Below are 14,447 nucleotides of genomic sequence, written 5' to 3' on the forward strand. Positions count from 1 at the left end.
TAGTAGACTCCGTTACTCAACGTAATCAAAATTGCTGTGATTCATTAAAAGAGAATATCGGATTACAGAGAAAGAAAACAGACGAAACATTATTTTTTTTTTCTATAAAATAACATGTAACATACATAAAATTTAATATTTTTTTAAGATTCACCAATTTAATATATAAAATTATCTTAAATCTCTAAGCCACTTATATAGTCAAATTGTTCAGCATCATATATAGAATGTTCATAAATAATCATCATAACTTTGTAAAACTATTAAGGGGGTTTGGGACACAAAAATCGTCAATTTTCGAATTTTTTTTTAGCTGAAAAAATTCTGCATGCTTTTCTGCTTAAAATAACATTTAAATCATGTTTCTGTCTTAATTAGAACGTGACATATCATCATTTTTGTTGACCATTGCTTTGAAATTCCAACTGTCAAAAAGGCGTTGCCATGGCAACTTCATCTCTTTAAATGTAAACAGATATTTCCCGGCACTGTTTTAGCTTAATTTTTGATTTTTTTTGAAATAAATTTTTAAAGAATTTATTTTAAATCCTAGATTTAGTTTGTATACAACTCAATTCCTTCAATAATGAAGTGAAACGAAGAGATTCAGTGTTTATTAGAACCTCTGTGTTTACATTTCATGAGACAACGTGCTTTTTAATTTTCTGCTCTAAAGTTTGTTTTCTTAATTGTAAATGTAAAATTAAATTAAAATAAACACTTGTGAGGAAGGGAGGCGTCTCTTATGCATCTGGAATCTTTTAAATGTATTTAAATAGTTTTAATTCTTATAAATTTTATTTTTATACTTTAAACGCATTTTTAACCATGTTGCGTTTTTTCATTATTTGTTGTGATCAAATTGATATAAGTCCAGATCATATAAAGATAGAGGTCTGAAATTTGAAACACATACTTTTCAAACTGTTTGCCTTAATTTTGATTCAGCAAATTAAAAAATTTTTTTTACTTTTCAAGATATGAATTTTAAAAATAAAATACACAAGATTTTTTCAAAATTTTCATTCAAATTTTTAAAAAAATTTTTAAATTAATATTTTTTAAATTGCCAAATCAAAATGAAAGAATATATATTTGTGTTTGATTTAATGAAAAAATTTTGAAAATTGATCAAAAATATTTTGAGTTATATCAATTTAAAACAACGTCACTTTTTAAAAAAAAAAATTAAATTTTAAGTTTAAAAATTTTTTTTGAAAACTTTTGTGTTGTGATTTTGCTTATTAATGAGATGGTTGATCAGCACAAAAAATTTCAAAATTTTAAATTAATTAATAAAAAAATTTTCAAAATGTGTCCCGGACCCCCTTAAAAGTACAATCTCGTTGTTCATTGGAAATCAAAAGTAACAGTTGAAAGTTTAAAATCAACACATTTATAAATATTCCATATGAGCCTCTCCAGAAACGATATCGAGCCGGTAAGATTATTCATTCCATATTTTTTCACCATGTCTGATATGAAGCTTTAAAAAGCTGTGGACAATCATGCAAGGCGATAGTCTATTTTTCTACCTGGGGATATATCACAAAATATGTATTTGTTCCATCATTATCATCTGCCTTTGACGAGTTCAATGCCTCGCATATCTGCAGCCTTTCAAAGTGTCACACCAGACGGGCTGAAAGAAAATGTAGGATGAATTGTCGTACTGCCTTTATATCGTTTATATTTCTAAAAAGCTTATATTAAATACTTGGAAACAACATTGAATTTAAATTTTCAACTGTTATTTTTAATGAACAATAAAGTTGCACTTCGTTTTGTTTTCATTTTAGTAGTTCTCTAAAATTGAGACATTCATTTATGTAGGACTCAGAAATCACTACTATTTTAGAACGCACATTTAATTACATTTAGGACGATTAGGACATTTAGGATATATATACATTAACATAAAAGAATTGAACATTCAGTAGATTTCGTCGAATACGTCGCGTCTTTTCTCTCGTCCAGATCCGTCTGATCTGCTACGTCTTCACTCTCGCCCAGATCCGTCTGATCTGCTCTCCGTCTAACCAGCGTCAACTCCGTCTAACAACCAGCAGATGGCGCTCGCCAACAGGCGCTCGTCACTACATTCGGCGATCCTGACGTCTCTTTCGACCTCGAAAGTTAAAGTAGAAAAATCTGAAAGAATAAAAAAAAGAAAACAGTATCTGGATAAAACAATAAACATTTTTTTTTTTTTTTTAGTCTGAAGACCATGCTTTTATGAAATCGGCTGCTGTGGAAGTTGTATTTGGTCCGTCATGACATCCAACTTTTTCCACGTCATAGCGATCCTTAGGTTTAACCTTAACAATCCGATATGGTCCATGAAACTTTGGTCTTAGTTTGAGTCCAGTTCCAAACTGCGTCCGTTGTATGGCCACTAATTCACCAAGTTTGTAGATGCGCGCCACTTTTCTTCGTTTGTTGAAACTTTTCCGATTCTCTTCTTGCATCTTCAAAATGTTTTCCCTTGCTTCTTCTCTCATATTATTTCGATCTTCCATCATTGCTTTTGTGTATTCTTCTTCCAACATTTCCTTTAAATGTAAATCAGTTGTATCTTTTAATTTTACACCAGTTAAAAGCTCAAACGGGGTAAACTTTGTACTCCTCGAAACAGTACTATTGATTATTTTTTGCACTGATGCAACATGTTTATACCATTTGGTAGGATCTGTTATTGAGAGTTTTGATAGAATGGGTATTAAAATTTTATGCATTATTTCAATTTGCCCATTTCCGCGAGGAATTCCAGTGCTAATTTTGAAATGTTCAATATTTTCATCCTGACAGTATGTTTCAAATTCTTTTGAGGTAAAAGCTGAACCCCTGTCTGTTATTATTCTTGTCGGATTTCCAAAAGTAGATTGTTGAAGCTTAAGTTTAGTTATTGCATCCTGAGTAGATGTTGATTTAACCGGATACAACCAGACAAATTTTGTAAAAGCGTCGACTATTGAAAAAATATGCTGATAGTTCTTATTTGTAGAAGGCATAGGGCCAATGAAATCTATGTGATATGTACTTAAAGGCAAATTTTCTTTTGGGATGGGGTTAAGGAAACCTTCACCTTTCCCACGTTTCTTATTACAAAGAATACACTCCACGCAATTGGCAATCACACTTTCTATTTTTGACCTCAACTTTGGTATGTAAAATTCTTGCTTTAAAATTTCTTCTGTCTTAGCCACAGCGTAATGTCCATTATTGTGAATTTCTCGAATAATTTCTCTTTGTAATGCTTCTGGGACTATGAGCAATTCTCTACCATTATCGTATTTGTATAAAACTCCATTTCTCACAATGTGTTCACCGTCTTCTTGTTTATCTATCAAAGTTTTTAATTTCTTAAGGAATTCGTCCTGATTTTGAGCATTGGCTATTTTAGTGGTCACTTCACTATATGAACGAGTAACAACAAGTACTGCGTTTCGACTAAGAGAATCTACGTGTGCCATTTGTTTTCCTGATCTGTGAACAATTTGGTAATCAAATTCCTCTAATTGTAAAGCCCATCTTGCAACTTTTGGTGTAAGATCTCTTTTACTCATAGTTTGTTGAAAAGCGGAACAATCAGTCACAATTTTAAATTTAGAACCCAGTAAATAATGTCTAAATTTTTTTAACGCTTCGATTACAGCCAAAACTTCTAATTCATAGCTACTATATTTTTCTTGTTGTGGAGATGTTTTTCGACTAAAATAATGAATAGGATAAAACTTATTGTCGGTTCCCTGTTGCAGCAGCACTGCTCCGAACCCCTGACTGCTAGCATCTGTATGAAGTTCTAAAACTGATCCCTGTTGATAGAGATGCAAAACTGGCTCCTGAGTTAAAATATCTTTGAGTTTTTGAAAAGCTTCCTTTTGTTCAGATTCAAACTTAAATGCAATGTCTTTTCTTAGTAGATCACTAAGAGGTTTTGCGATTTTTGAATAGTGGGGTATAAATTTCCGAAAATAACTAGTAAGGCCTAAAAAGCTTTGTACTTGTTTAACAGTTTGTGGTTGTGGAAATTTTTGTACAGCTACCGTTTTAGATACAGAGGGCTGTATAGTTCCGTTTTGGATTCTATAGCCTAAAAATTCTATTTGTGGTTTTAAAAACTGACACTTCTTAAAATTAAACTCCAAACCGTACTCTGATGCAACCTGTAGAACACGTTGTAATTTTTCTAGCCCTTCTTCCTCGGTTTTGGATGGTATAATAATGTCGTCCATATAAATCAGTACAGTTCCATCTAGCATCAAATTCCTGAATATCACATTAATGTAACGCTGAAATACACTCGGACTATTGGAAAGTCCAAATGGTACTTTAAGAAATTCCCACTGCCCATGATGTGTTACAAAAGACGTAAATTTTGTGCTATCTTTCTCTACGTCTACATGAAAAAATCCGTTTTTCAAGTCCAAAGTAGTGAATATTTTTGATTGCTCAAGTTTGTCTAGCAAATCTTCTATGAAGGGTAAAGGGTACCGATCTTTAATCATCTTTTTATTTAGCTTACGATAATCAATGCATAACCTATAACTGTCATCCTTCTTCTTGCTTAAAACTACGTTGAAAGAGTAATTTGAACAACTAGGTTTTATTATCCCTTCCTGTAACCATTTATCAATCTGAGTTTCAACGAATTTTTGTTCTTTAAAAGGCAGCCTTCGAGGGTTATGACTAATCGGAATATCATCGCTCAATATTATTTTCATTTGCAAATCCGTACTTTTTGTTTTGTTTGGCGAATACTTATTTAATAGACGATTTATTTCCTGTCTCAACGGTTTTTTTACATGACTCATGTCGATTTCATCATAGTTTATCGAATCCGTTAAATGAATGAAGTATGGGAGAGGATGTGTATTTATTTTATTGCCAGTCTCAGCAAAAATAGGTGCCTGACTGTCTCTTTTCAGCTCCGAGGAACGTAGTGATACGACCTTGACCTCGTTTCTCACCAGCCGGGTGTAATTTATTTGGGCTCTTTTTTCATGAATGATAATTTGATTTTCTTGAAATGAAAAGCTTAGATTATTTAATACGTCCATGCCAATGATTATTTCGTTCGGCATTATTTCTAACACATACACATTAGTTGATATTACATATTCATCAATTAATATATCACAATAAAAAATCCTAGAGGAGTAATGCTATCGCCACTTATACCAGCTAATTTCACATTATCAGTCGTTAAATTAGGTTTACCAATTTTCAAATAAAAATCATAATTAATCATAGTAATATCACTTCCAGTATCAATTAATGCATCACAATTTATACCATTTATTTCAACATTTTTACTAAGCTTATTTACAGTTTTTGGAGAGTTACGAGTATATACTTTATTAGAGAGAGACACTTTAAAATCTCTTTGCGGGCAGTTACTGGCTTTGTGGCCAAAGTTACCACATTGGAAACATTTCAATCCTTTGTTTTTAAACTTGCAATTAGTTGATTTATGGCCAGTCTCATTACAATTAAAACATTTATTATTACTCTTGTTATAGTAATTATCATCAGCATAATTCTTTTGAGCACGAACGAACGGCAATGGTGAATTTTTAGCTTCTTTCGCGATATCAAATTTACTTCTGTTTTCGGAAACACGCCAATTTCTGTTTGTTTCCTTTTTAAGGTGACTTCGTGCAGCTTCATATTCGTCCAGTTTATTAACCAAATCTTCTACTTTCTTTATTTTGGGCAAATCGTCGAGAAAATGATCGCGTACGTCATTTGGTATTTTACTCTTTAACTGGTCAACGACCATTAGCTGCTTTAAATCTTCAAAATCGGTTATTTCTAAACAATTTATCCATTCCTCAAAAAAGTTATTCAGTTCAAAACCGAAATCCCGCCATGATGAAGAAGAATCTCGTTTGTGAGTAAAGAACTTCTGCCTGAGTTGTTCGGAAGTTAATTTAAATCTTTTAAGCAACAGTTTTTTTATGTAATCATAGTCATTAGCTGATGGATCAGGTTCGCGAGCAATTAAATTGACTATATCCAATGGTAATAACCCGAGTAAATAAGAAATCCAGTTTTCTTTTGCAATGTTAGCCCTACTTATTTGTTTCTCAAATAACGAAAGGTAAACACTTATGTCTCCGCTATTATCATAATTCTTTAGCAATTTTAATATATCATACTTAGGCATATCTTATACAGTTAACGTATTTTCTCTACTTTTTAACTCAAGTTCTAACTTTTTCAAAGTATATTCACGCTCTATCTTTTCGGCTTCGGCTTTTTCAGCATCTAACCTTTCGCGCTCCTGAGTGATAGTTAAAAGTAAGTTTTTTACGAACTCTTCGTCATAGTCTTTCGACTCTGTTATCATTGTAACTAACTGTCGCACTTTGGCATCCTGTGGTGCCGTTAGTTCTAATTCGTCTACTAAAGTTAGTAAGTCGCTCTTTCGTGCTCGTGTAAGAAATGCCATACTTGAGAATAAATCAAAATTGTACTCACAATTTCTTCAACGTCGATCCACACTGCGTCAGTCCACAAGTAGTTGATATCCAAAAGGTTTATTGTAGCACGTCAAATTTCACTCCTGTTTGGCTCTTCTTTCGTCTATGTGCCGGTCTTCATTAATATCTCGGCCGAACCCCCATATTTTGTAGGACTCAGAAATCACTACTATTTTAGAACGCACATTTAATTACATTTAGGACGATTAGGACATTTAGGATATATATACATTAACATAAAAGAATTGAACATTCAGTAGATTTCGTCGAATACGTCGCGTCTCGTCTTTCGTCCAGATCCGTCTGATCTGCCACGTCTTTTCTCTCGTCCAGATCCGTCTGATCTGCTACGTCTTCACTCTCGCCCAGATCCGTCTGATCTGCTCTCCGTCTAACCAGCGTCAACTCCGTCTAACAACCAGCAGATGGCGCTCGCCAACAGGCGCTCGTCACTACATTTATAAACACCGTGTATAGTAAAAATTAAAATAACATTAAATGAATTATTAATGACAGAAGCAGTAAGGATTTCTCTTTTCAAAAGTTCAGATGTTATATCACGTTCTTTTAAATCCATTGAGACAAGCATGATACTTAGTTTCCCTTGCTTTTCACTCTTCTTCCATTACAATAATCCATCCCAATAAGGCATTTATATATTAGTTTTTCCTCTTAAATAACTTCTAATTCATACTTACGATTTTCTACAAGCCAGACTATTTCCAACGCCAGTTTTCTACAGCCAGACTATTAATGGCCAGCCATCATCCATTCATGAATCTCTTTCGTTGATGTTTTGTACATTTAAATTGTAGCGATGAAAGATCTGCTATTTTGTCATTACTGGAATCTTCAAGCTCCATTCATCAATTAAATCTACTAGTTAATGAAAAGTAAATAACAGCCTTATTAACTTAAATTCTTCAATAACATTAATTATAAAGCCTAAGGAATGCCACATGTCCCTCTGACCTTAACACCTTTCATATAGGGAAACAAACATTCGTTGAAAAAAATTATAGCTTCATTTTAAATCATTGACAGTGATTTTTAATTGTTTGATATTTGTTTTCAATTATATTTTGTAAACAATCTATTATAATTTCGATTTCTACCTTTTTAGGTTCCGCAAAATGAATTATTTAAAAGGATTCATAAGATATATTGGAAAAATTCAAATCGGTTTCTGAGCTACACCTCCGAGACATGGAATAAAAATATTTTGATTGGTGTAGCTGAAGGCAACACTGTTTTGATCGATGACATTAATACCCTCAATGAAGAGAGAACGAAACATAATAAGAATGATACTCTCTGCGATTTTGCTTTTGTACCGGAACAGTTTGCAAGCATGCCTTTGGCTTTTGGACTGAGGAAAGGGTCCTCCCTCCTGCAGTCTATTAATAACGAGTAAGTTTCATAAACAGTGATATATCTCTACTGGATAGAATGATGTTACATGTGGAAATCATATGCTTGAAGTTCTGAACTTTTGCATGCACTTTTACAAAGACAGGACTAGACCATCCAACTTTTTGAAAATACACCTAATTGTATGTTCCCTCTTTTCTAAAAATATGATATAGTATAGAATTTTCAATAGTAAATTGAATATTTTTCATATATGCAAATAGAATAGAATTAAAATATATGAGTTAAATAATATTTTAATTTTCTTTGTACATTTTGAGAAATATTCTAAAATTAACATCTTTAAAAAGAGCTACCTTTGAATTATTTCATAACGTCTTACAAAGTAACTAAAATTTCTCTCTTTTAGCTTCTTTCAAATTAATTTTTAAAAAAAAACCCTTTTTGGCAGGCAGTTTTTTTTCCTTCGTTCAATTTGGGCGGTATTTGGATCTTTTATATGTAAATATTTCTTTAGAATTGCAACAAGCATCTGCAAAAGGTTATAAAGCATTGCTTATAAGCGACGTTAAGGCAATCAGCCGATCAACTACTCTGTAAAATATATCCTTTCTCGCGCTTTCCTCTTAGAAGGCTTGTCATATTCTTTAATGCCTTCCCACTGGATGAGATGCTTTCCAGCAGGCCATTTTTCCCCGCTTTGCTCCACTTTAGGAAGAATTTGGATCTTCTATAAACAGCTTTATCTATTTAGAATTTCAACAAACAGCTGCAAACGGTTATACAGCACTAGTTATAAGCGATATCATTAAGGCAATCAGCCGTTTTGCTCTTAGAAGGCTTGTCATATTCTTTAATGCCTTCCCACTGGATGGGATGCTTTCCTGCAGGCCATTTTTTCCCGCTTTGCTCCTCTTTTGGCAGAATTTGGATCTTCTATAAACAGCTTTATCTATTTAGAATTTCAACAAACAGCTGCAAACGGTTATACAGCACTAGTTATAAGCGATATCATTAAGGCAATCAGCCGTTTTGCTCTTAGAAGGCTTGTCATATTCTTTAATGCCTTCCCACTGGATGGGATGCTTTCCTGCAGGCCATTTTTTCCCGCTTTGCTCCTCTTTTGGCAGAATTTGGATCTTCTATAAACAGCTTTATCTATTTAGAATTTCAACAAACAGCTGCAAACGGTTGTACAGCACTGGTTATAAGCGACCTCATTAAGGCAATCAGCCGAAAACTACTCTATAAAATAGTTCCTTCCTCGCTTTTTGCTCTGAAAAGGCCTATGGTTTTCTTTAATATTTAACTTGTTGTTTTCTTATACAGCCATATTTCTGCAGAATTACAATAGTTTGCACAAGGTTGTACTGCACTAATTATAAGCAACTTTGATAAGGCAATCTGCGAATTGCCTACTCCGTAAAAAAATGGCAGTTTATTCAAATTTCAGGAAATTTAAATCTAATGATATTATGTGATAGCGAAAATCATTTATGAAAAAAGTAACAATTTTTTAATCGGTACATTCCGAAGTAACATTTTTTACATTCAAGAAAATATCGGTATATTTATAAAGAGTGTAGCAAAGGGTTTGAATGGAAAAAAATTTGAGCGTGGCAACTTTCAAATCGGTATATTTCTGACTAATAAATTTATAAATGGAATTTAAGAAAAGCCTAACTGCTTGTAAAAAGGGCTTGTCAAAAAAGTTTGTGCAATTATAAAATACTGGTCGCAGAATTCTATAGAACTTGACAAAAATGAAATCAGATCCAGCTTCTTTTTGTGTTCAGAAATTACTTGAAACCTCTTCTTTCTTCCATCTATCAGTATCTATCTTAAGTATCATAAAATTGACTATTGAGCTTAAAAATGTCATTAGTACTTCGCAAATGGCTACTAGAAAAAGAAATGTAAAACATAAAATTGCACATTTTATTAAGAATGTTGAATGAGTCTAATGACAAATCCCTATGTGTAAAATATTTTTTTTCTCATTAAATAATTGGATTATTTAAGACATACGATAAAGCAAAATAAGCTTAATACTTTCTTAATATTTAAACATTTCTTAGTATATTACATTAAATCAGATTTATTAACGTGATTCGCTGACTTCAATGAAGCAATTATCGGTAATCTCTTCATTGACAAAAGTATTTTAAAAAATAGTGAGCCATCAAAGAGCAAAACTGAGGCTGGTAGTCTGTTCATTCACACCAAATAGCCAAACAATAGAACCACAATTAATCGAAAGATTGACTACTCAACTGAAATATGGTTTTACCCTCACCAGCTGAGCTTAAATTCATCTGGATTTACCTCGGTAAAAAGAAGTGAATTTGTTAAAATATGAGCCATGAGGATAGAATTAAAAAACGGAAAGAGCATATTCTACATCTAAGTAAATAAATAAAAAATAAAATTAATGAAAAAAAACAAGACAGATAAAGAGACTAACTATGTAACTGCATTCTAAGGCAGGTATGTGATCACAGAAATAATACTAAAACAGCTTCCGAAATTGACATTACAATGTCACTATGACGTCGTCTTATTAACATGCCTTATCGCGGCAATATATGTTTAATTTTTAATTATGGCGAATCATTATGGTGACAAAAATAGCCCTGTTTTCTCATATATTTTTCTAATTTATTTTTTAATATATTCTTTTCTGTTTCACAATTATTTCAAAATAATCCTTGAGAAGATGAAAAATTTGTAGTTACTTCTGTCATGTATTTTAACTGTATCTTTTTAACATAAAGGTTAGAAAGATTGCTTTTTATTGCTCTTGATTTGTTTCAGGTTTAGAATATAGAATTTTGTATTATAATTTTTCTCTCATTTCAGTACGCGCAATAGTCCAGTCACTTGTGCATTCTCGATGACAATATATTATTTTAATACTTTCAGGACTGAAAAATAAATAAATTAATTAAATTTGGTTTCGATTCCCTAAATGTGGTTATCGCCTAGAAATGAATTAAGGAAATAATGGTTTCTGGACCCCAACATATTTACAAAAATGAATAATAAATTAAAGTAAAAAATCAATTTTCTTTTCAGTATACTAATGAAAATGCCTTTTAAAAAACTGTTTTTATTAAAATTATTATTATTTAAATTCCTTGCTCTTATTTTATAAATATCAAAAATAACTTCTTTTGGTAGATTCCAGAAAATGATGGAAAATGGACTCCTAGATCATTGGAAGCACCGACACGACTTTAAATTTGACTGTTCTAATGAAATAGATCGCATTAACTCTGATAAGCGACCACTGACAACTGACGACCTACAAGGACCTTTCTACTTATTGTTGCTTGGAGCAGTTTCGGGGATAATTCTTCTTGGAACTGAAACAATTTATAGCAAATTAACTCAAAAAGCTGGATATAAAATCAAAAACTTGGTTACGAAAAGTCATGAATGGAGCATTTATTCGTAAACAAATCTACCGGGTTATCAAACAGGCAATGTAGGCAATCTCCTAAGTGCCTTACACTATCAAAGGCAGCGAAAATTTCAATACATTTTTTGTGGTATTTTTTGAATTGTTAGATTTTTTGAGTTAATTTAGAAGTCCCGTGCACTCGAACTGATATAAATTAAAAGCAAGTAACTTTTAAATTTTAGAATACCATTATAAAATTCCTAATTAATTGTCTTTTACATGTATTATATTATTTATAATCTCTAAAAAATATGCTTCTTTACTATTTTTTAAAAAAATGTCCGATTCGTATATTAGAGATATCTAAATTGTGTGTTCAAAAGTGCTTTTTTCCGTTTAAGACTGCTTAAATTTCAATCTGTAATTTTTTCCTAGGTGTAATAGAAGAACCCATAATGAGACCCATAATTAAATGCACATCAGTTTACCAGATTTTATTACATAAGACTGCCTATTCAGAAAATTAAAAGCAAGCATATATATATATATATATATATATATATATATATATATGGAATTAGACATTAGAGAATTGAAAAAAGGGTTCTAGATTTTCATTGCCTGAGGATCTCAAATGGGCTTCAATGTTCCGTGACAAAATATATAAAATAAATTATTCCGATTTTTGAAATGTCATATTTGTGAAATATATAACTAAAAAGCTGATAGCTAATGAAAAAATATGTGTTGTGTTGTGATTTATGGCACGTTACAAGCCCACTAACAGTTATCTGTCAGCGATTTAAGCCGAGTGAGCGTCTCTTGCTTTTTCAATAGCGTCAACTAGGGCCAAGAGTAAGACTTAGCTATTTTATGAGTTGCACAACCTGCTTTCGCTTGCACAACCTCTTTTTGCAGGGCCGGGGGGGGGGGGCACATTCACGCACCTTACAGATAGAACACAGAAGAAGAAAAACCATGCCCGAAACGGGACGACAAGATCACGGGGAAGACAAGCTATCCCTATGCCATGGAGCCAGCATGAAAAAATATATAATACTTGTAAACTGAACTGATTGAAGCAACAAGGTAGTTGAAGTGAATTCGATACTTTCAATTGACAATTGAATTTCTTTCGATTGGCATAAGGAGGGTATTTTCTTTTTTAAGCAGCATGTCTCTACTTATAGGCCATCTTGTGGATTCTCTCAGAAGATTATGGTCAACATTGACTCGATAATTTGTATCTTATGGGATATATTCATAAGGGACTCGTATTTTTACAGCTTATATAAAAGTCGGCATGCTCTATGCTAAGATCCTGTGCTCAAGGTTTCCTGTAAGTTTTCAGGTGATAGTGAGTTAATAAGCATTTTAACTTTTCATAATGATTCACAGCTGCCTACCAGCCACTTCTGGAATTGATTTCGTCATGTGTCTTTCTTGAAGCATGTCAATCAGTTTTGGTCTGTCTGGTCCCTTATTTTACTATGCCTTTTAAATAAATAAATTCTACTAGCAGCTTCAGTGGATTTAAGGCCTGATTTGAAAAATACATAAAATAGAAAATGTTGTTTAGAGTACAATATTTCCTCCTATAATCTCACGACATTCAATTTTAAAATATTGTTGCGAAATTTCCGGGGTGCGTTTGGATAGCGGATGTTATATGGTGTGAAGAACGCTCAATCACCAGGCGGCAGTAGAAAATAAAACAACGTTGTTTATTTACACGAAGACACACAGGACAGCACAAAGACGACAACTATATACAGCACAGAAGACGCTTATCTGCAGCCGAGACGTGCAGCAACAACAGCATACACAGCAGCATATAACAGGACAGACAGATAGTAGCGCACAGCTTAGTTCAGCACTAGCTTCACTCCGTCGCTGCTCCGCTTATCTCTGGTGGGCCAGTTCTTTACTGTCGTTTCCGACTACTCTGCCCTAGCAGCTGCAGCCGTCTCCTTTTGTAGGTCTCAGGAGGCGGGGCTAGAAGCCTCTCAACCAATCAGGAACGTTCGAGGCGTATCTCGGTTCCTACTGGACGGATCGGGAAAATTCTCGATGTTTCGGGTATAATCTGTTTCGGCCAAAGGCCCAAATTCATCGCCAAGTCGCCAAATGGTCGCCAAGCTCCGGAACCTCCGACACGATATCGGACTCCGTCCAATACAGATGACTGTAAAATATTCTTTCCGAAGGTGGAACCAACTATGCTGGGAAGCAGCATTACAGATTCGTAACAATATAAAAAAGAAGGCACGGTTATAGAATACATAGAAGGACATATAAGCTTTCATATATCATTTTGAATGAGTGTAAAAATGTATAAGGATATATAATCTTTATTAAAACTTTTTGAATAAACAATAGTCATGAGTGAATATCAAGTATAATCTTCTATATACACGCATTAAAAAAATGGTGTCAATATGGTATTGTTTTAAATACGGAATCTTTTTGAGTACAGAAATTTTTGGGTTGCCATGAGGGATTGTATTTTTTTAATCTTTTCGGGGGATTCATCAAGAGAAGCATAATAGCCGAAGAATAGAATAACTTATTTTTAAAAGAAATGAAATTTCTGTTCGCATTAAAGGGCAGTTAGAATTAATTTTAAAAGAGAACATAAAATAAATTATTCCGATTTTTGAAATTTCGTAGTTTTCAGTTGATGTATTATATAAATTTCGAGGAATAAATTAATAAGTTTAAGACTTTAAAAATTACATCCATCTTTCATCCAAGATTTGTCGGAATCCTAAAATTGAAAAATAAATAAAAATAAGCACTAATAAATGATAAATTTCATTATTCAGAAAATTTCAATGAAATGCTTTAAATTAAGGTGATTTCCTTTACTGTACTGGCTTTCAACTATTATTGTGGTGGTATGTAGATTATTATGATCCATGCAGGAAGCAACAGGACGAACGTTTTTAGGAACATTGTGGTGGCGGGAAACTTTTTTTGTGATGGTCGGGACGACGTCACTTTCGTTTCCTCACAAATTCTTTTCCGTCGGGCCCCGCGTTGGCCGCCAATGTGGTGGTATGTAGATTATTATGATCCATGCAGGAAGCAACAGGACGAACGTTTTTAGGAACATTGTGGTGGCGGGAAACTTTTCTTGTGATGGTCGGGACGACGTCACTTTCGTTTCCTCACAAATTCTTTTCCGT

General features: G+C 33.0%; 1 protein-coding gene across 1 annotated transcript in view; it reads left to right on the plus strand.

Moving 5' to 3' along the window:
• LOC129962186 (ionotropic receptor 93a-like) overlaps window positions 1-11,313 on the plus strand; it is a 28,622-nt gene extending 17,309 nt beyond the window's left edge. Inside the window, exons 8-9 of the mRNA XM_056075925.1 lie at window positions 7,609-7,895; window positions 11,037-11,313. Of these exons, the coding sequence (XP_055931900.1) occupies window positions 7,609-7,895; window positions 11,037-11,313 (564 nt within the window). The remainder of the gene's footprint in view (window positions 1-7,608; window positions 7,896-11,036) is intronic.
• Window positions 11,314-14,447: the final 3,134 nt, after the last annotated feature.

The sequence above is a fragment of the Argiope bruennichi genome, chromosome 2, assembly GCF_947563725.1.
Source record: "Argiope bruennichi chromosome 2, qqArgBrue1.1, whole genome shotgun sequence".
NCBI lineage: Eukaryota > Metazoa > Arthropoda > Arachnida > Araneae > Araneidae > Argiope > Argiope bruennichi.